The sequence below is a fragment of the Malus sylvestris genome, chromosome 15, assembly GCF_916048215.2.
Source record: "Malus sylvestris chromosome 15, drMalSylv7.2, whole genome shotgun sequence".
In the NCBI taxonomy this organism is placed as follows: Eukaryota; Viridiplantae; Streptophyta; class Magnoliopsida; order Rosales; family Rosaceae; genus Malus; species Malus sylvestris.
In genome coordinates, this window is record NC_062274.1 from 1,801,452 (window position 1) to 1,821,339 (window position 19,888).

The 19,888-nt window shown below is 38.7% G+C and overlaps 3 protein-coding genes across 3 annotated transcripts; 1 reads left to right on the forward strand and 2 right to left on the reverse strand.

Moving 5' to 3' along the window:
• Window positions 1-2,952: 2,952 nt before the first annotated feature.
• Window positions 2,953-8,298, reverse strand: LOC126605055 (uncharacterized). The gene is made up of 16 exons (XM_050272403.1): window positions 8,126-8,298; window positions 7,358-7,569; window positions 6,913-7,049; window positions 6,716-6,826; window positions 6,488-6,589; window positions 6,245-6,353; window positions 5,950-6,150; window positions 5,518-5,686; window positions 5,288-5,369; window positions 5,105-5,198; window positions 4,831-4,927; window positions 4,487-4,580; window positions 4,262-4,334; window positions 3,863-4,036; window positions 3,647-3,769; window positions 2,953-3,356 (listed from the first exon to the last, which is right to left on the reverse strand). Exons 1-16 carry the CDS (start codon window positions 8,136-8,138, stop codon window positions 3,195-3,197), a joined length of 1,953 nt encoding a protein of 650 aa, XP_050128360.1. The 5' UTR covers window positions 8,139-8,298; the 3' UTR covers window positions 2,953-3,194.
• A 2,698-nt stretch (window positions 8,299-10,996) lies between these two features.
• Window positions 10,997-14,963, forward strand: LOC126605882 (COP9 signalosome complex subunit 4-like). Its single transcript, XM_050273327.1, has 14 exons — window positions 10,997-11,278; window positions 11,388-11,533; window positions 11,729-11,832; window positions 11,937-11,997; window positions 12,349-12,441; window positions 12,540-12,640; window positions 12,723-12,831; window positions 12,909-12,953; window positions 13,092-13,160; window positions 13,242-13,333; window positions 13,431-13,473; window positions 13,708-13,767; window positions 14,180-14,239; window positions 14,440-14,963. Exons 1-14 carry the CDS (start codon window positions 11,149-11,151, stop codon window positions 14,512-14,514), a joined length of 1,188 nt encoding a protein of 395 aa, XP_050129284.1. The 5' UTR covers window positions 10,997-11,148; the 3' UTR covers window positions 14,515-14,963.
• A 2,241-nt stretch (window positions 14,964-17,204) lies between these two features.
• LOC126604261 (uncharacterized membrane protein At1g75140-like) lies at window positions 17,205-19,605 on the reverse strand. Its single transcript, XM_050271440.1, has one exon. The coding sequence runs from the start codon at window positions 19,281-19,283 to the stop codon at window positions 17,397-17,399; it is 1,887 nt and encodes a 628-aa protein (XP_050127397.1). The 5' UTR covers window positions 19,284-19,605; the 3' UTR covers window positions 17,205-17,396.
• Window positions 19,606-19,888: the final 283 nt, after the last annotated feature.

Sequence of the window (19,888 nt, forward strand, 5' to 3'; positions counted from 1 at the left end):
CCTTTTCTACGCCACCGAGTCCAGGGGCGTTTTAGATATTTTATAAAATAGTATATTTGTATTCAGATTCAGACACAGGTGGACTGGATTGTGCAGGCCATGGACGGTCCACATCTCTCAGGGCCCACCAGTCTCAGATGCTGTGGTGGACGGTTCAGATGCAATCTGCCAAAATTGACAGGTACTTTTTATGCCATTGTTTTATCTCAGAGGGTCATAATTACTCAAATAATTAGAAACCATGGACATAAATCTTAATAAAATAATAAATAAATAAATAATAATATTTTGTTTAAGCAAGTTGCACCCTGAACTCCATCTTAATCCGTGATTTCCCCCCAATAAACAATTTTTAATTACAAAATCAAAACCTTTTAGTTGATATTTTATGAATTTAACCCTAAACCCTAAACATTAAATCCTCATGATTTATGTTCTGCCAATTTAGCAAGAAAACAGTGCAGTCACTGCTCCGGCTCTGGCTGGCTTGTTGCAAACAGAATGAGTCAAACGACTTCGTTTGCTTTGTTTGATCTTTTGTTTCGTTTGGTTCTTTTTGTTTCATAGTGTTTAGGCCACTTTTGACACCAAAACAAGCCAAACCTCAGATTGGACTTTGAATACTTTGAATCTATCGGTATTATATTCATCCCTAAAGTTAAGCAATCTTCCTTAAATTACACGTCTTGAAGTTTAGCAACGTTCTATCGGTGTTATAGTGTCTCTGTTCTCGTCCGTTTATTGTTAATAAACAATATTGTCTACACTAAAAGAGTAAAAAAGTTAGCTAAGCATCACAATGGACTAGTGATAACGTGGTTCAAATTCACCTTTAGTTGGTAATCGAATCTAAGACCCCTCACTTACAAATAAAGATGAATACTACTAAATCGTAGTACTAAATGACATTGAAGTTTAACTTTCTCCATTTTGAATAGTCAATGCCTTTTAACTTTTTTCTGGTAACTTAATTATTGAAATTGAAAGTGTTTACTTGTTTGTGAACGTAACTTTTGTTAACGTATGTATTTTTAAAACATGTGCATAGTGCGAGATCACGTGGAGAATTAACACAAAAAATTGTTACGAAAATGACGGTCTGAGGGTGCTAGTGCGTATTAAAAATTCAAGAGGGTTGAAAACCAAATTAAAAGCTGGAAGCGAAATTGAACAATGTTAAGTTCAGCAGCATCGATAAAAAAAATCCTATATTAAAATAAGAATATATTCTATTTTCGATAGTCCAACAAGACAAATATACAAGTTGGATTGATGAAAGCTTACCAAATAAAGAAAAATATTAAACAATGTCATAATTTGAGATTGAGACGGATTAGTTTCTGCTCAGATCATAATTAAGCATCCATTGGGGTCAAAATTTGGCATGATTATGTTCCAAGATAAACTTACTACTTATCCATGGAATATTGACTTGGCAAGAACGTATTATGCTAAAAAGGGTAACTGTGGGAATATTCGGATAAGGTTTCGTCCAATCAGAGACTGGCCACGTGGAATTTCACCACATAGTCTTTTACTTTGGGAAGGGAAGAGTGGTTGGATGAGAATTTTTTCACTTTGTTCATTGATTAATCGAGAACACAACGTCGGATGGGACTGAAAACAAAGACTTTTTTCAAAAATCGAAATGATTTAGTGGCTCAAAAGCAAATAAAAGCAAGCAGAGAAAGTTGAAATTTAAACATGTTGAGTTATCTTGCTTGCCCAAAAGCATCATCTTTTGTTGACAAGTCATGAGCTCATGGAAGACTAAGCGTTTTTTATTACTTATTATTTAGATGTGGTTTTAAAATGATTAGGAGTCTGTAGTTAGGCTATATTTGAAAATAGTTTGGTTTGTTTGCTTTTGATAGAAGCGCTTTTGTTATAAATATATTGTTGTTTGAATTAAAAATTTAAGTGCTTTATAAAAAAACGCTTAGAATGTACTTCTAAGTTTTTATGCCACAAACTTCTAGAACTGCATTTAATTAGAAAAAAAAAAAAACGCTTTGTCGTTCCATTACATTTCCAAATATGACCTAGGAAATTTTTAGATAATTAAAAGTGCTTCTAACAACGCTGACAACAAAATTTGTTATGATTTATAAAAGAATGAATTGTAGTAATGATTCTTGAATTTTTATCCAATTGAAACTATGACCTGTGAACTAAAAATTGGTCTGAATTTTTCAAAACATGAAGCAATAGTCTTTTTCTTCAATTAGTGAATTACTATTCTCATTAACAGCATTTAACCAAGCCGGTAACCATATAATTCGGCCCGCATTGAACGCTGGACCATTCATTGAAGATGAAAGTACATCGAACCCATATGAAGTTTTACCATGTTATAACTTCAGTGCCAAGTGAGGTTGCATTATGTGAAAAAGAAAACAAATGGATGTACAGTCACAAGGCCAAAGTAATGATGACTAGTTTGATTATCTTTCGGTAGCTTTTCTGATTCCAATATGATGCAAAAGGTCCATCTTGAATCTTTATTTTTTTTCGTTTACGTGACCCCTACTCCCCCGCCTTCTCTTTTTTTCCCTTTTGTTATAAGTGGCAATGTGGGTCCCGATGCTGCTTTGTGGATGCATATGAGTTAATGGCCTACTAATTAAATTTTTTTTAATCGTGACGGGAACACAAGAGAAAAAGATTTGAATTGTTTTCCTGTTACTGTGTTGTGCTAAATGCAGTGAACCAACGAGATAAATGTTAATCGACAGAAAGTAGGTCACTTTTGTATGCATCGCCGGTTTTATTGGCAAATTAGGATGCGTCGGGATGATTCAATCACAATATTTCAAATTAATCACGCCGTTCCACGAGGAGAAGTTGTGGCATTAATGATTGGTTTCAGTTACCGCCGCAATGGCATCTTAGTTTCTCTCGGTAAAGTAGTCAGAAGATGTTTCCTACCTATGCGTAAACTTCTTCAGACTGTTTCACATGTATGCAGTAACTTTTATTGATCTGACTCCGAAAAAAAGGTTTACTAGTTGTCTGTACATTACTCCAAAAGATTATGAAAATATGGAAAATATGGGAAATGCAATACCAGGGGGGTAAACAAAAACATCTATCATGATCTGCAGGGTCCGATCTCGCTGCAAACGATGTTCGTTTGCAAGTCTGGAAGTGCGTGATGAACATTGAGACCATATCCTGGTGCCGACTGTTTTTTCTCACGACCGGCATGCGTTGTAGATCTCACCCCGCATTGCATCAATGGGCATGTGCTCCTGCGTGTAACGCTCAGGACCCAGGTACAAACCCGTCTTTTCAAGGAGAGCCAGTCCTTCCTCTCTACCGTATCTTGAAGAATAGAGTCTGAGGTACTCGATGTCCTGATATAACCACACAAATGTCTAATCATCAGGAAACAGGACTTGGAAGAAAGAAACAAAACACCATACATGACGTTTTCAGTTGCAACCTCCATGGAAACGCTTTAGTTTTAAGATTCAAAATTTTTGGAGCAAGAAAAGATTCAGGAAATAAAGTTCCGGATTTGTAAACATTTGTGTTTTGATTGTCAACAGAATGAATGTATACCCCTAAATGACTCGAGAATTGCTCAAAGAATAAATGAAACCAGACCGGGATAAACTGACTATAATATTGAAGTTTCACTTACCTGCAAGCCACTAAGAATGCGTTCAAGTCTGACCGAAGCAACTGGTTGACTTGATGATGAGAACACCTGGCCAGGGTAGAACAAAACTCCATCTCCAGGGGGAAGGCCACGCCTGAATCTTATCTGCTCATTCACATACTTTATTTCAGTAAAATGCAAGGAGCTTTTTATAATTGCTACTCAATCTCAGAAATTGTCTAGATGCTAGGAAAGTACCTCTGCGCTTGGAACATTTGCCTTCTCATAGCAATTGGCACCCCAATATAAGAAACCTGTTCCACCTTCTTTCCATACACGCCACATTACAGCACGGTGTTGTGTACCTCGCATACCAAGGTGCCAATTGGGATGGGGGTCAGACGGTCCCATGCACACATAAGTCCACCATTCCTACATAATCGACAAGTTCACATCCTTCAGCAAGTAACATCCAAGATGCAAAAAATTGTAAACAGGTATCCATACATAATTCTTACAAACTGTTTAATCCATAAAAACAAAAGACCACAAACTATTCCTTCAATTTAACCAAACTCAACAAGAACGGAGCCAGAATTTTAAGAAAGCTTCTCAAGGAAATTAGATAAGAGCCAAGCAAAATTTCTGTTACATCACCTCGCCATTTTCTGGTTGTATTTCGGAAACAATATCCTTGACCAAATCTTCTCGATTCCCAAGCACCCATTCACTACCAATTTCAAACCAAATTATATTGTTCTCAGACATTGTCATTGACCAAAAACTAGCAACTAAAGTCAAATACCAGAATACTATCATTTCAACTTTTCTTTTACAGAAGGTTCCCTAGTGGGCACTTACAGTACAAATGAATATCAATACCTTGTACAATAAATTTGAGTGTGTGGGCGCAGGAATTTTGGAACTTTCACAAAAGCCTCAAACGCAGTAGGTGCAAGAGGTGCATCGCTTGGCCCTACATGGAGGAAAAGAGAAATACATAGTAACATAAATTCGAAGGTAGAAGGAGCAAAATATAGATAAACTAATGAAGCACTCATTCAGCAGAACCAAAATAAACAATCAGACACACACTACTAAAGATAAACTAATGAAGTACTCATTCAGCAGAACCAAAATAAACAATCAGACACACACACTACTGCCTACGAAACTCTAATCAATAATTAAAATCATTTAGCTATAAGAAGAATATGAGTTCATACCACAGTAGTAACTAGTTAAAACACGAGCATCAGGAGCATACGCATGGATCTCGCTGGCTATGCTGCGGAGGGACTCGTATTGCTCCAAATTCAGTGGCTGACATATATTATAAAGCAGGCACATTAACTTACAATAAATTAGTAATGCATTTTGCAAAAGGAAAAATGATAATGCATGAATTATCTCCAATACTGCTATACCTTTTACAAATATTTCTATACTGAAAAACTTAAGCGGAGTTTAAGGGAAATCATTTTTTGACTGTGTTCATACCTCATCCCACAAGTAAAAATAGGCTTTCTTCCAGTGAGACTTTGTCCTTAATATATCAATCTGTTTCTGCATGTAATCCTTCGTTGCATTACCACTGTGGCACATCAGCAAATGGGTAGAACCTCATCAGTTTTCATCACACATATACCCGAAAGAAGTGAACTTGGATGATGAGCTGTATACCCAGAGACAGATCGACTATATGGCAAAGCATAGGCTGCCAACCGTGGATCCGAAAAGTATTCATCTGATTTTGGATGATCAGCTGCAACAAATGAAATTCAGAAAAGCAAATAATGCATCTTTTTAGAAGGCATTTATTGAAGACAACAAAGCGAGAAAGTTTAGTAAATCAGAGATAACAGCATAAGTAATTGATAATAGCAGAGTAGCTTATGGCTCGTCGTAAGTACCTGGCCAAGGGCAGGTATATGTCAAGACACGCATACTATCACCCCATCTGCAAAAGTATGGACTGATTTTGTATTGAAGAAGCCACTTAAAATGCTGATCCAGTGCCTCATACCACTCATCAGTCCCATGTTCAACACCAAAACGATCTTCAATTACAGTATCAGATATCTAAAATATAGTTTAAGGATGCAATGACATTGTAGGATCACAAAACATGTGGTTGAACATACAACAGAACATTAATTTATAAAAGACTTTTGGTCTGTCATAAGAACAGCACATCTGCATCTTCACGCATGGGCATTATTTGCTGTAAGGAATTAATGATCCCCCTTCCAATTTTACACTTACTAATAAGTGTTTATGCTTCTCAGTTACTTGAATTAATATGTCAGAAGTTAAATACTATTTTTTAATAAAACGCAGGATACGCCAAAAACAGCAGGGAGTGATGGGGTTACAGGAAGAATGAAGTCCCAAACTGTCATATTAATCTTCACGCGTACTGAAAGGCTCGAAATAGCATCTTCCTCCATCATATCAACTGGCCCATTTAATGATAAGTATTCAGAAAATAGTGGCGACAGAAGAACACTTCTTAAAGATGCTGTAGCAGATTTCACCCTTTCTACCTAAAAAAGCACATGCTCAAATGAACAGCTAATAACACACCAAAACTAAACAGAAATAATACAATTGTGTACAAAGTTCAATTTGTAAACCAACCACTTCATCCACCAGTTTCCCATCAATGGGGTCCAACATTTCAAGACAACTTTGAAGATCCCTATAAAGTTGATGCTTCTCGGCTTTGCCCAAGCAATGTGCTGGAACCCTGTACCAAGTCAGAATCAATAAACGTAGAGAATATATTTCAATGTATAAGGAAAGGAATACCCATATTGCTAAAAGAATAGAGAGCTAAACTTTTACAACTTATTGACTAAAAATAAATGTGAACAGACTCACTCCGAATCTGCCTTTGTAGCAGTAATGATGATCTCCCCCTCATACTGTCCTGGGGGTTGTGCACTAGGAACATCAATGGAAACCCAAACTGCAGTTGTTTCTCTGGAGGCACCAGCATGGGGAGGAGAGGGAAGGAGAAAGAAGATTGCGTCAGTCTCTTGCAATAAGTGTCTTATAGAATTATGTCACACCAAATTAAGACTATCACAATACTACTGCGATCAGTACCCTGGTAGCAGGCTTATTTGACTAACTGGAAGATCAAGAGGTGCAAGAGCATCTGGGACACCCAATATGGGAACCACACGCCGCATGTTTATTGATTGTCCAACTACCAACCTGCCCACAGTAAATATCAGAAAGTAAGGAAATGGAAGAGTAATTGTAAGCCTACAGCAAGAAAAATATGACTTCAAAGAACTAACCGATCACCAGATGTGGAGCATAAGTCACTACACTGGACCTGCACAACCCCTGCATTTCCAGGACCACCCCATGAAACTTTTGGACGCATTGCAATTTGAATACTTTCTCTTTCATTTCTACCAGCCAGAAGATTAACCTTCAAGTAAACCCAACTTAGAATCCAGAAGACTACAGTACCTCAAGAGCAGAAGATCGGATGCTTCATCCTATTCTATTAAGTAAAAAGGTCACGAATATACTCTTTTCACAATATATGATAGCTCCTACATATTCTAATAGAAATTAAATGGTAGAAACAAAAAGCAATAGCCTCCAACAGGAAGGTAAATATCTATTGAAATGCAAATTATTAAAAAAAAAAAAATTGCATAACTCATTCTCAGACATGTTAAGGATTGATATTAGGTGTGGCAAGAGTCATTTAAATCATGGAACTATACGCACCGACTCCAAATTCCTTGGCATTTCTTGTGGTCCAACATTTGCTGTGCTTGGCATGCACCACACATGCACTAAATCAGCAGTCGGAAACTCTGTAGGGTCGATTGATCCTTTGAGTGGACTTGGAACTTGTACGCCACCATCAGTCCATCCATATGCCGTCCCTCCTCCAGCAACACCTTCAACTGGTGGCACAACGATGTCTTGAGGATTCCCTGGTAAGTTGTATCCACAACAAAATCAGCTCATATGAATCTCTAGATTCAAAATTATTTACCAAATTTCAAGGACAATCCAACTAAAAGGCACTTTAATTGGTTTATGATCGAAACGCTTTGCAACAATTACAAAAGTGCTTAACATTTCCTAAATCCAATCAGAAAAGCCAATTCATAAACTGTACATCAGAAATTTCGAAGTTCCGAACAGCTTTTCAAGTAAATAACCTTAGTCGATCATCTAAGCTAAAATACAAACAGTTGTGCGATTACAAGCAAAATGTTCAGTTTCGCTGAGATTGCAGTGAAAAAAGCAAATATTTACAACGCCATTTGCATATCGGACCGTATCCGTGAAGATTTCAATTTTAATTTCTCATATTTTCTCACTTACTCCTCTATTTTTCACAGGAACCAAACAGTGGATACAGGAATCCAGAAAAGGAGCAATTTTCCGAGAAAATGGCAGAAATTGAACACCGGCGACTCAAACAAACATTAAACTAGCGCCTGAAAAGCGAAGAGAGAAAGGTGAAAATTGGCCGCGACTAACCTGAGTCATCCATTTCCGGCAATTACGATTTGCAGAAGAAGATCGGCGGTGTCTTCTTCTTCCTCCGAGCTCGGTATTTGCTTTTCAGGTGAAGAAATCGAACTGTCGCCTGAGGACTGAAAGAAATGATCCCGCTGCGTCTTCTCTCGTTGCGAATTAAAAGAATGCAAATGGATCATGTAATAAGTACTTGCCAGATTTATAGTTTCTTTCTTTCATTAAAAAAAAAAAAAAAAAGGTAAATTACTAAAAAAACTATATTTATTATTAGGTCATTAACAATTTCATACATCGTCTTTAAAAAATTTCAAGTTCATACCTTATCTTCGAATTTGTTGCAATGTCATACCTTCCGTCAATTAATATCAGTTCCTCAGTTAAATGCTGACGTGGCATGAGGTTGGTCCACTTTTTATTTAAAATAATTAAACCTTTTTTTAAAATCATTTAATATTTTTTAAATATTAAAATAATAATTAATTTAAAAAAAAATAAAAATCATCAGTTTCGTCCCCCCTCCTCATCTTCTTCCCCCAAACCCCCCTCTTGCAACCCAAAAAAAAACCCAGTTCGTCTTCCCCCCGCACCCACCCTCCCTCTTCCCTCCTCTACACACACCACTCCTTAAATCCACACTCATTCCTCCCATTTTCTCCTCGCCCAGGTTCTCCACCCATGGAATCGGCGTGACGAAGGGGGTTTCCCTCCACCTCATGAACCTAGTGATGGTGGTGTAGACAAGATATGGGTTTTTTTTTTTCTCTTTCTTTTATGGGTTGTAGGGGGGAGAAAATGAAGATGGGGGAGGAGGAAGGGGGGGAAGACAAACTGAAGGTTTTTTTTCTTTTCTAGGTTGCAGGTGGGGGGGGGGGGGGAAAGAAGATGAAGATGGGGGAGAAAAGAAGAAGCGGGGGTGGGGAGGGAGAGAAGAGAAGAAGCGGGGGTGGGGTGGACGAAACTGATGGTTTTTTTTTTAAATTTTTAAAATTTTAAATTCATTATTATTTTAATATTTTCAAAAATATTAAATATATATTTTAAAGTTTTTAATAGTTTTTAAATAATTTTTTAATAAAAAGTGGATTCCGCCTCATACCACGTCAACATTTAACTGAGAGCAGCTCCAGCGGGAGCTCCTGCTCGAGGGACAGGCTCTGGAACAGGGCTTGATTGCCCGAGGGAGGAAGTCCAGCGTTGGCTGGCGAGGGAGCCCGAGCACCCCCGAGCGCCAGGCCCGTCGATTCTCGCCGGCCCGAGAGCCTGAGGTGGGTCTGACGTTAGCTGACGTCAGACGCCTGTTTTAATGTTTTTTTTTCTGTCGAGCCTCGAACTCCTCCAACATCTTGCCGATCTCGTCCACTATCCCATCCTCTCCAGCTCCAGCGGTGGTCACGGTGGAGGAGGAGAAGGAGCTGACGGAAGATTCGGAGCATGCGATTTCGGCACCAAAATTGTGATCTGATGATGCATGCAAGAGAATGAGAGAGATTAAAGAGAGAGAGAGGTTTCAGAAATGAGGGGGGTTGCGTCGTAGAGAGAGAGAGAGAGAAAGGAGAGACAGAGGGCTAGGAAACATGAAGAGTGTTCTGGAAAAAAATGAGAGAATGGTTGTCGGTTGAGTTTGGAAAAATGAAATGGAAAAGGAATAGGAAAAAAGAAAAAGGAAAACAATTAAAAATGATTTTGTATTATTTTATAAATAAAAAAAATACTAATATTTTATTGCCAATTGCCCCGGCTATTCAGTGCAGGGGTGGAGATGCAAAAGACAATTGCCAGGGGAATGCACTATTTATTAAATGCGATTACTGTTCATTGGGTGGATTAAATAGTGAATAGCCTGGGGGGAGGGCTCCTACACTGGAGTTGCTCTGAGGAACTAACAGTCAACTGACGGAAGGTATGACATTGCAACAAATTCGAAGATAAGGTATGACATTGAAACTTTTTAAAGGTGAGATATGAAATTGTTAATGACATAATAGTTGAGGTAGTTTTTTGTAATTTATCAAAAAAAAATTCTTTCTTTTATTTATGCACTATTTTCCATCTTCCATTAAATCAAATTTAAAATTAATTAATTAAACAAAACTTTGATGGCGATGTGCCTTTTTTTATAGGAAAACTAATGAAAATGGTTTGAAAACTTTAAGTTTTACTGATAAGGACAAAATAAAGAATAAAGTGAATAGTATATGATTGATTATTTAATGTAAAAATGTGGTTTTTTGTTAAAATAAACAGTACCATTAGCTTTTCGTTAAAATTCCCTTTATTTTTCTTATATATTTTTGTTCATGCTTTTACTCACGAATACCGTGCCCAAATTGCAAATGACGTGTTATCACAATTACAAGTGACCTTTTGTTGCAGTTACTAAAGGAATTGGATCCGCTCCGAACCTTAATGTCCGGAGCTTAATGATCAATTCATTTGGGCAGTACAAATTGAATTCAACAATTCCTATTAACTTATTTTATTGACTCACCACACAAAACCAACGGCTTTGATTTTTTTTACACATCAATCAACGGTCTAGATGATTTGATTCTTAAACTCGGACACTGTGTCCGAAGCAAATACAATTCCATTACCAAACAGGGAGAACTAGGAAACAAAATTATAATTATGTTTCGCCACGGCATCCGTAGAGAAATTTGCTTCTCTAAAAATATAACTAACCTAATTGGTATGACTCATCAATATCTTTCTACTATTTTATATAGCTACGTAAATAAGATGTAAACAGATTAAAAAGACGATAATTCCTAGTTTATATAGAGAGACAAAATTACCCTCCTTACTCCACCACGTGTCATTCCCTGATTAGCTACAAATCACGCAACGCTACACCTGGATGCAAGTAGCCAAATTACTGCACCTTCTTGTTAGCGCCCTCCCTCACTGAAAAAGAAACTCGCCGTCCGTAGAGGTTACGAAACCACAACGCCACCGTAGCCTGGGTTTAGGGTTTGCGCGACAAACCACATCACCCACCGTTAAGCGGCGTCGTTCAGGCTGCCATGGAGAGTGCCTTCGCGAACGCCTCTGCGATCTCCGACCAGCGGCAGAAGATCGAGCAGTACAAGCACATTCTCTCCACCGTGATTTCTTCAAGCGACGTCGTTCAGGCCAAGAAGTTCATCGATCACTGTAAGTATTTCCTCAGCGCTATTTCTCTCAATTTTTGCAATTATTATTATTTATTTTGGTTTAGCAGCTTTGTTTGGAGGCCTAATATTGTAATTTTCTACTCCTTCAGTGTTATCGGATGATGTCCCGTTGGTGGTTTCCCGGCAGCTTTTGCAGACTTTTGCCCAGGAGTTGGGGCGGTGGGAGCCGGAGACCCAGAAGGAGATTGCCCACTATGCCCTTTCTCAGATTCGTGTCGTTTCATTCGAAGAACAGGTTCTTTTCGGACTTCTGCATATCGGGAATTCTCCGTTTTGCATTTGTTTTGTTCAATTTTCTAAGATTTAGATTTAGCATTGCCCGCATTGTCGCGAAACATATAGGACATTTAGAAAATAGTTTTGATTGTGTACATCTTTTATTTGGGATTATTGTGATTTAGACAGTACGGTATGGTTTTGTGTGATGCAGGTGATGATAATAAGAGAGAAAGTTGCGGAATTGTACGAGTCTGAGCAACAATGGTCAAAAGCAGCTCAGATGCTCAGTGGAATTAATCTCGACTCAGGAACGAGGTCCGATAGTAGAATACTGCTGTTGTTAGTGTAACTTTTCCTTTTTTTATGGCATGATCAGTTATGGAATTAACAATGTTTATGTTTTCATGGTATTCCCTTAGAGCCGTTGATGACACATTCAAGTTATCAAAATGCGTCCAAATTGCTCGCCTATATCTCGAGGTATTGACCTTTTCTTTTCTTTTTTCCAAAGGGTGCCTATTTTTCATTTGATACAATTGATGTGCTTTGGAACAGTGTTTAATGCTGTTGTTTTGTTGATGCTGCAACTCCTTTATTGCAAAAAATGTCTGCATATAGAAGACCCATGATGGATGATTTGCGTTGGAATCGATGTGCTGCCTATATCTGTTTCTTGTATCTAGATTTGTTGTAGATAGCCATAGTGTGACCTCTGCAAGCGTTTACTGGAACAAATATCTTCTTTTCATGTCAGTTTTGGAACAAATAAGACTTTTATTGACAAGTTGTTGACATGTAACCTTACCAAGTTTTTGTATGTTTGTTTTGCAGGACGATGATGCCGTGAATGCAGAAGCTTTTATTCATAAAGCTTCATTCTTGATTACAACTATTCAGCATGAAGTTTTGACTTTAGAGTACAAGGTTTGACATTATTGGATAGTCAGTGAAAATAATTGCATTAAGTTTGCATGCCAAAAGCAGTTTTTAATTTCTTTTCCCCTCTGTTTCCTTCCTACTAGATTTGTTATGCAAGGATTTTAGATTTAAAGAGAAGGTTCTCGGAAGCAGCATTACGTTATTATGATTTTTCTCAGATTGAAAAGAGGCAAATAGGAGATCAGTATGTCAAGTTTACTTTTTTCATTCTTGTTATTTGTACCACTTGAAAGACGGGTGATATGAATGTATGCATTTTGTTGCAGAGAGATTGATGAAGAAGCACTGGAGCAAGCTCTATCTGCTGCAGTTACATGTACAATTTTAGCCGCAGCAGGACCCCAACGTTCTCGTGTTCTTGCTACTTTGTACAAGGTTAACTTCTTTACCTGGAGATGTATATTATGTGTTCTTCATTTTAAATTTGCTGATACCTTGGGGTTTTCATTCAGGATGAGCGATGCTCAAAGTTAAAAATATATCCAATACTACAAAAGGTGCTCTCTCTCTCTCTCTCTCTCTCTCTCTCTCTCTCACACACACACACACACACACAAAAGGTTTTTGTCTGTATACCTTTTTCTCTCCTGACTGTATGTTACACTTTTATTGTTGCTTCAACGGATATTTATTAGGTATATTTGGAGAGAATTTTGAGGAAACCAGAAATTGAAGCATTTGCTGAAGAGTTAAAGCCACATCAGGTTAAAAACTTTCTTCTCCTTTATCTATGATATCGTATCTGCACATGAGCCATAACAGTTATGTCTTATTTATTTCAACAGAAAGCACTTCTTCCAGACAACTTTACGGTGTTAGATCGTGCAATGATTGAACATAATCTTCTGAGTGCCAGCAAACTTTACACCAATATAAGGTAGGAGATGTGTTGCCATTGATTTTTCCTTTTTTGAATTGTGTTTTTTTAATTTATGTGGGACCATTTATTCTAACTATCAAGAATTCTGTGGCAGTTTTGAAGAATTGGGCACTTTGCTGGGAATTGAGCCTCATAAGGTACGGTTTTCTTTTGTTGAGTCCTGTGTTTTACCTTTTAGTTTCACAATATTCATGCTAAACCACACCCTTCTCTTTCCTTTTTTACTCCCCGGACATGGGGATGTAAAAAAGGGGATCCTATCAACTTGTTCCGGCCTAGGATAATAAGCTCATAAGCTTAGTCTTACGTCAATGTCGAGAAACGAAAGAAGACTCCCATCTCCTGACATGGATTGAGTTGATTTCCTACAGGCCGAGAAGATTGCATCAAAAATGATATATGAGGACAGAATGAGGGGATCTATTGATCAGGTATGAATTACAACTTATAAGTATCCAACCAAAAGGACTTTAGTCGTTTTCAAAAGAAAAAAAAGGGACTTCTAAGTAGTCAGACCTTTTTAGTTGTGAGAGCCACTGCAGTTTCTTTCTATGGAATATTGTTAAATAGGCTGTTAATCCACTGTATGGCCCTTAGTTTCATTTTGTCTTCATGAATGCGGCTTCCACTACGAAAAACTTGGAATTCCAAAGTTTTATGTTAGGGGAGGGAGTATATGGTTGTAGTTTAAAATGCCTTGCATCTACTACCTTCCTCTTTTACTGGAACAAGATTCAGAATAGTTCGTTTGCTTTTGTAATCCATTCTAAATATGTTGCTTTTGGTAACATTCTTTATTCTAGCTTGTACCTCTTAAGCATTTGCCGTGATGTTTCACAACAGGTGGAAGCTGTCATACATTTTCAGGATGACTCTGAAGAGCTGCAACAATGGGATCAGCAGGTAAATTTGTCTGCCTTAATTAGCATCATATACTCACTGGATTTAGTTCGATTTCAAAATTTGCTTTACGAACCTAAGTTGTATCCAAATATGGCCTTGTTTACACTCAGTTCGCAACCTAGAACTGTATCTCTCTCTCTCTCCCTCTCTCATATTTTGGTGATCGAACTCTTGGGTATTATATTATCCTTTGGTTGCAGATTGTTGGCCTGTGTCAGGCTCTCAATGACGTCTTGGATAGCATGGCAAAGAAGGGCATGGCAATTCCCGTTTGATCTTCTCTAGCGAACCTCCAGAAATTGGAAAGTGAATTTGCTTTCACCCCCATACATTTTGGTAGCCGTGGCCTTGCATATTGTAGTGAATTGAATTTCAAATCCTGTTCCCAAGGGCCGAAAATCTCCCCCGGAAATGATTTTGTGTATAATTTGGCTGTGGTCGGAAATCGGAGGCACTCTTTTTTGCATCCCCTGTGGGAGGGTTTAGAGTAGCTATAATTTAGTTACTTGGTACCAGCAACCAAGTTGAACCCATTTCTTGCTTCTTCCGACCTCCAATCGAATTACATTTGAATACGAGGAAGATCTGTTGCTTTTGCCCCAACACAACATTTATTTGAATTTTGATGAGATGTTGAATTTGAATGGTGTTTAGCGCAACACAAAATCCCATGCTTGGGGCACCGGGGTTGCAATTAATCATAAATGTAAAAGACTGTTTACTATCCTCATGTTTTGTGGTTTTCAACATTTAGTACATCAAGTTTTTTTCGTCTCAGATTCATACCTAAAGTGTAAATTTTGGGACAGTCTTATACATCCGTTAGTCAAACTGTTAAGTCTCCCGTTAACTGTGACATGGCGCACTGACTGAGCGTCATGTGTCATTCATGTTTTTTTTTTTTTCCTTTCTTTTCTTTTCTTCTTTCTTCTTCTTCTTCTTCCTCAGACCGCAACTTTTTTTTTCCTTCCTTCTTCCTCTGAAATATGGGGAAGTTTGTTTGTTTTTTTTTTTTTTTTTCTTTCTTCTTCCTCCTCCTTCTTCCTTCTTCTTTTTGTTCTTCCTCCGATTGCAACTTTTTTTTTCTTCCTTCTTCTTCTCCTTCTTCTCCTTATTCCTTCCCCTTCTTCCTCCTCCTTCCTCCTTCTTCTTCTTCTTCCTCAAAAAAAAAAAAAAAAAAAAAACTTTTATCTTCCCCCAGATTCGAAGGAAGAAGAAGAAGAACGAAGAAGGGGAAGGAAGAAGGAGAAGGAGGAAGAAAAAAAAAAAAAACTAAATCTGGGCAGATTCGGAGGAAGAAGAAGAAGAAGAAGAAGAAGAAGAAGAAGAAGGAAGAAGAAGGAAGAAGAAGAAGAAAGAAGAAAAAAAAAAGAAAAAACTGAATCTGGGTAGATTCGGAGGAAGAAGAAGAAGAAGAAGGAAGAAGAAGAAGAAGAAGGAAGAAGGAGGAAAGAAGGAGAATGAGAAGGAAGAAGAAGGAAGAAGGGGAAGAAAGGGAAGGAAGGGGGAAGGAAGGAAGAAGGAGAAGGAGGAAGGAAAAAAAAAAAGTTGTAGTTGGAGGAAGAAGAAGAAGAAGAAGAAGAATGAAGAAGAAAAGAAAAGAAAGAAAAAAGAAAAAATAAACGTGGATGACACGTGGCGCCCAGTCAGTGCGTCACGTCACAGTTAACGGAAAACTTAACAGTTTGACTAACGGATGTATGAGACTGTCCCAAAATTTACACTTTAGGTATGAATCTGAGACGAAAAAAATTTGATGTACTAAATGTTGAAAACCACGAAACATGAGGGTAGTAAACAGTGTTTTACCCTAATCATAAATATCCGAATTCTTCGTAACACTTGAGTAGTTTTGCTGCGCTTCTAAGAGCAACTCTAGCGTTGCAAATGTTCCCTAGGGCAACTCACTATTGAATAGCCTCTAGTGAACAATTAATGCCTTTAATGAATAATAACTGCATTTTGCATCTAAACCCCTAAACTGAATAGTCATGACAATAGGCAATAAAATATTAGTATTTTTTATTTTATAAAATAATAAAAAATAATTTTATTTGTAATTTCAGATAGGATTTATAATCGGTCTCGTTGTTCCACGTGTCATTAAATAAGAAATTACAACCCCAAGTATTTGAGAAAATATAAAATTATGGTGTAAGTTGGAAGAGAATGATAACTATTTATAGAAAAATAAAATCAATATTTTTTTAAATTTTAATTTTTTTTTCGGATTTTTTTTATTAATCTTTACCTTTTTTACCCTTTTTTATACATTTTTTACAATTTTTATTTTTTATTAATTTTGTATCGTGGCTGACGTCAGCTATGCATCACATAGCCTCAGGCTCTTGGGCCACCAATTCGCGCTGGGCCTCTCACTCGAGCCCCTCCTCCCTAATCGCCCGCATGGGCTAGACGTTGTTGCTGGGGCGTTTGGGTCTTCACATTCGCCTGTCCATCGGGCTCCAGCATACGCTGAAGCTGCTCTAAAGAAGATATATTATGTGCTAAGGCGATCACAAGGTATTGATGCCACTTCATCGAGTGTATTGCTCTCCCACAACCTCGTTTTCATGGTTAAGCTGTTCCCATTTTGTTTGTACTGGTTATATCACATGACCATGCTATAATTATGAAGAAGGGAACTTTAACGAAAAGTTCCCGGTATTGATCACTTTAACGAAAAATCACATTTTTACACTAAAAAATCAATCCTTGTACTATTCACTTTACCCTTTATTTTATCCTTATCGTTAAAACTCAAAGTTTTCAAGCCATTTTCATTCGTTTTCCTTATGAAAAAAGGATGATATATGTGATAAACAGACAAATAATTATTGTATATGATCCTACAATATGATCATGTACTATAATCAATTTCCGTGTAATTATGAACAGAAAATTTATAAGTAAAAATTAATGAAGAATCAATTCATCTACTCCAACCAAAACAAGAAACAAGATATTCTTGATCATAAATATATATTCCTTTCTATAGTTTTATTTTTTTATTCAAAACTTGAAGTTGCGTTACAAAATACAACGTAGTGGAAGTTCAAATGGCCCTGACTTGCCAAATGAATTGGCCTAACAACTAAATCTTAAACCAACTTCCCAAGTAACAAAATACAAAGTCGACGATATTTGATCACACGGATCAGCTGCTATCATCCATCACTTGGTTGTTTACAAACAAATTCTCCCTTCGTTTCGGAAAACCCGAAGATTCTAACCCCGAACCTCTAAACTTTAGCTCTGAAGCTGTTCTAAAATTAGGATCGACAGATGATGGTCTAGGGTTATGATCAGCCGAACCTGGCCTATATGAACTGGTTGCTCCGCCTGCATAACGGGGAGGAGGAGACACATACCTCCTCGACGGTCCTCTTAGGCCACCACCTCTCGAAGACCCTTCCCCAAACGACCTGTCTCCGGTGTTACTTCCCCCCAGTGGAGCTCCCATTGTAGCGGATGTTGAAGTAAAAGGATCATCCGGTCCCCATGAAGTGAGCGCTTCCTTTTTCTTGGCGAAAAATTGCCACGCTCCGAATAGGAAAAGTACGAAGAAAAATACAGGGCTGGTCCATAGCATTGTGTTAAATTCGTTTTTGAATACCGGAAGGTTAGAACGATACATTCCAACATACCCTCCGCCAAGGCCAAGCACAACAAGCCTTTCCCGGTCACTTGCGATTAAAGGTATCACATTTCTCTTCTCTGCATCCACCGTCTGATAACTGAGAAACGATGACCTAATCTCATCGAGACCAGCGGAGAAGATAATCCGTGGCGCACCAACCCTAACATAATGCTGAGTCGAAACATTGTACACGAAAACCTTCTCCCCGCTAACAATAAGCAAACACCCCTTAATTGCCTGAAAAGCGAGAGGCTCATCAATCTCAAACTTCCTCTTGGACCTAACCCTGCATTTGAAGTTCATTATATCCCCCAACAACAAAACATGAATCAGATCGCCTTCCGATGTAAACCCGTATGCCTTAGACCGCTCCGTGGCATCAAACACATAGTACCGAGAATGCGAACGGTTCAACCCTTCACACTCACTCTCCCTAACTTTCATGGTCTTCAGGTCCAAAGACCCTGCACCCGTCTCCGTCAAGAACAAAAGCCGCTGCCTCAAGAAAGCAAGCGGCCTGCTCGACGGCATTGTGGAGCCGTGAACCGAACCATCCTCTCGGTAAACCGAAAGCTTCCCACTCACATCACTAGCCAACACATAATTCAACCTCCCAACATGGTGCACTTCCAAAATCGTAACCGGCAACCCTTCTCCACCCGTGTTGAATTTCGTCACGGTTTCCATTAAAAGCGAGCTCCAATCTTCCCCACTCGCTCCCTCCCAAACCCTATGCATCAAAATGACACCGTTTTGATGCCCAGTGACCACGAAACTCTCGTTCTTGTAAACCGACAAGAAGGAAGCCATGGCCATGATCGGAGACCCCAGCAACGTATCAAACTCCACCAAAACGTCGCCGTTTCTAACAAACACATACACCCTCCCTCTCTCGTCTCCGACGGCAACATATTTCGTAACCCCCTCGAAATCCCGAAACGGCAGGACGTGAATACACGTAGCCTGGGAATCCAATTTCACGGCGGAAACGAACTGAAACCGGTCGGACCAGAACGGGCTGTATTTTGTTACCGAAACTGGCCTCGTCCTTTCTCCAATTTTACGATCGGACCCAGACCCCTCTTCTTCTTCAACCTGCTTGATCAGCTTCTGGCTTTCCTTTTCGTCAACCGCCAAAGTCAAACCCTCGTCAATCGGAGCAGGGTTTTTCGGATGATCCGATTGTAATTTGAATTCTAATCTCGCGACTATTTCGGTTAGGTTCTTCACTACTTCCTCGAGCCTCTGCAATACCAGCTGTTGCGGATTGAGCTCGATTTCGGATTTGGTTTCAGTTTCGGTTTCGGTTTCGGTGGATTGGACGAAAAGCTTAGAAACAGGGGATGGAGATGACAAGATGAAGAGAAAGCAGAGCAGAAGGAGCTTGCCTTTGAGGGAGTTCATCGCCGCCGCCGCCACTGGAGTCCACACAATCTATTCAACTGAGCTCGGAGATTTTTTTGCTTTCGCTCGCTACTGTTTCAGTTTCGCCATTGCAGCGGGCGGGAGTCTGGGATCTGCGGGTTTGGATCTGCGATTCGGAGGGTTTTGGACTCGAGATTTTGGGTAGGATTTTGAGGAATATGGCGGTGGCGGTGCGGCAGTGTGGGGTGGGTCAGCTGAGAGCCTGTGATCTTTTGACTTGGGTCTACGTACGGATCAAGCTTGGATTAAATTTTCAGACTCTAGATTTTGGAATTTTGGAATTTTGGAATTTTAGGGCAACAATTTTAGATTTTCTGGGTAATTATTATGTAATAAAAGGTCATGGTTCGATGCGACATACTTATCTGTATCGCATGTGATATCGACTCACTAACCGCTAAAGGCGTGACACGTAGATGTTTTCCTACTCCGCGTCGTTTGAGTCAACCAAAATGGTTGATTTAGCCTCTCCCCTTCCTCCTCGTACGCGATTAAGATGTCATGATAGCTAAAACATCTTTCTTTTTCGAAAAGAGATTCTCTTCGAATCCCTTTCCACCTAATCCATCTAGTTCGGAATCCGG

Coding starts and splice junctions, on each gene's coding strand:
- LOC126605055 (XM_050272403.1), bottom strand. Junction 6,590..6,715: donor CAAATAAGCCTGCTACCAGG/GTACTGATCGCA, acceptor TGGTGCCTCCAG/AGAAACAACTGCAGTTTGGG. Junction 6,151..6,244: donor GGAAACTGGTGGATGAAGTG/GTTGGTTTACAA, acceptor GTGCTTTTTTAG/GTAGAAAGGGTGAAATCTGC.
- LOC126605882 (XM_050273327.1), top strand. CDS start 11,149: ATGGAGAGTGCCTTCGCGAACGCCTCTGCGATCTCCGACCAGCGGCAG. Junction 11,534..11,728: donor TCGTTTCATTCGAAGAACAG/GTTCTTTTCGGA, acceptor TGTGTGATGCAG/GTGATGATAATAAGAGAGAA. Junction 11,998..12,348: donor TTGCTCGCCTATATCTCGAG/GTATTGACCTTT, acceptor TTTGTTTTGCAG/GACGATGATGCCGTGAATGC.
- LOC126604261 (XM_050271440.1), bottom strand. CDS start 19,283: ATGAACTCCCTCAAAGGCAAGCTCCTTCTGCTCTGCTTTCTCTTCATC.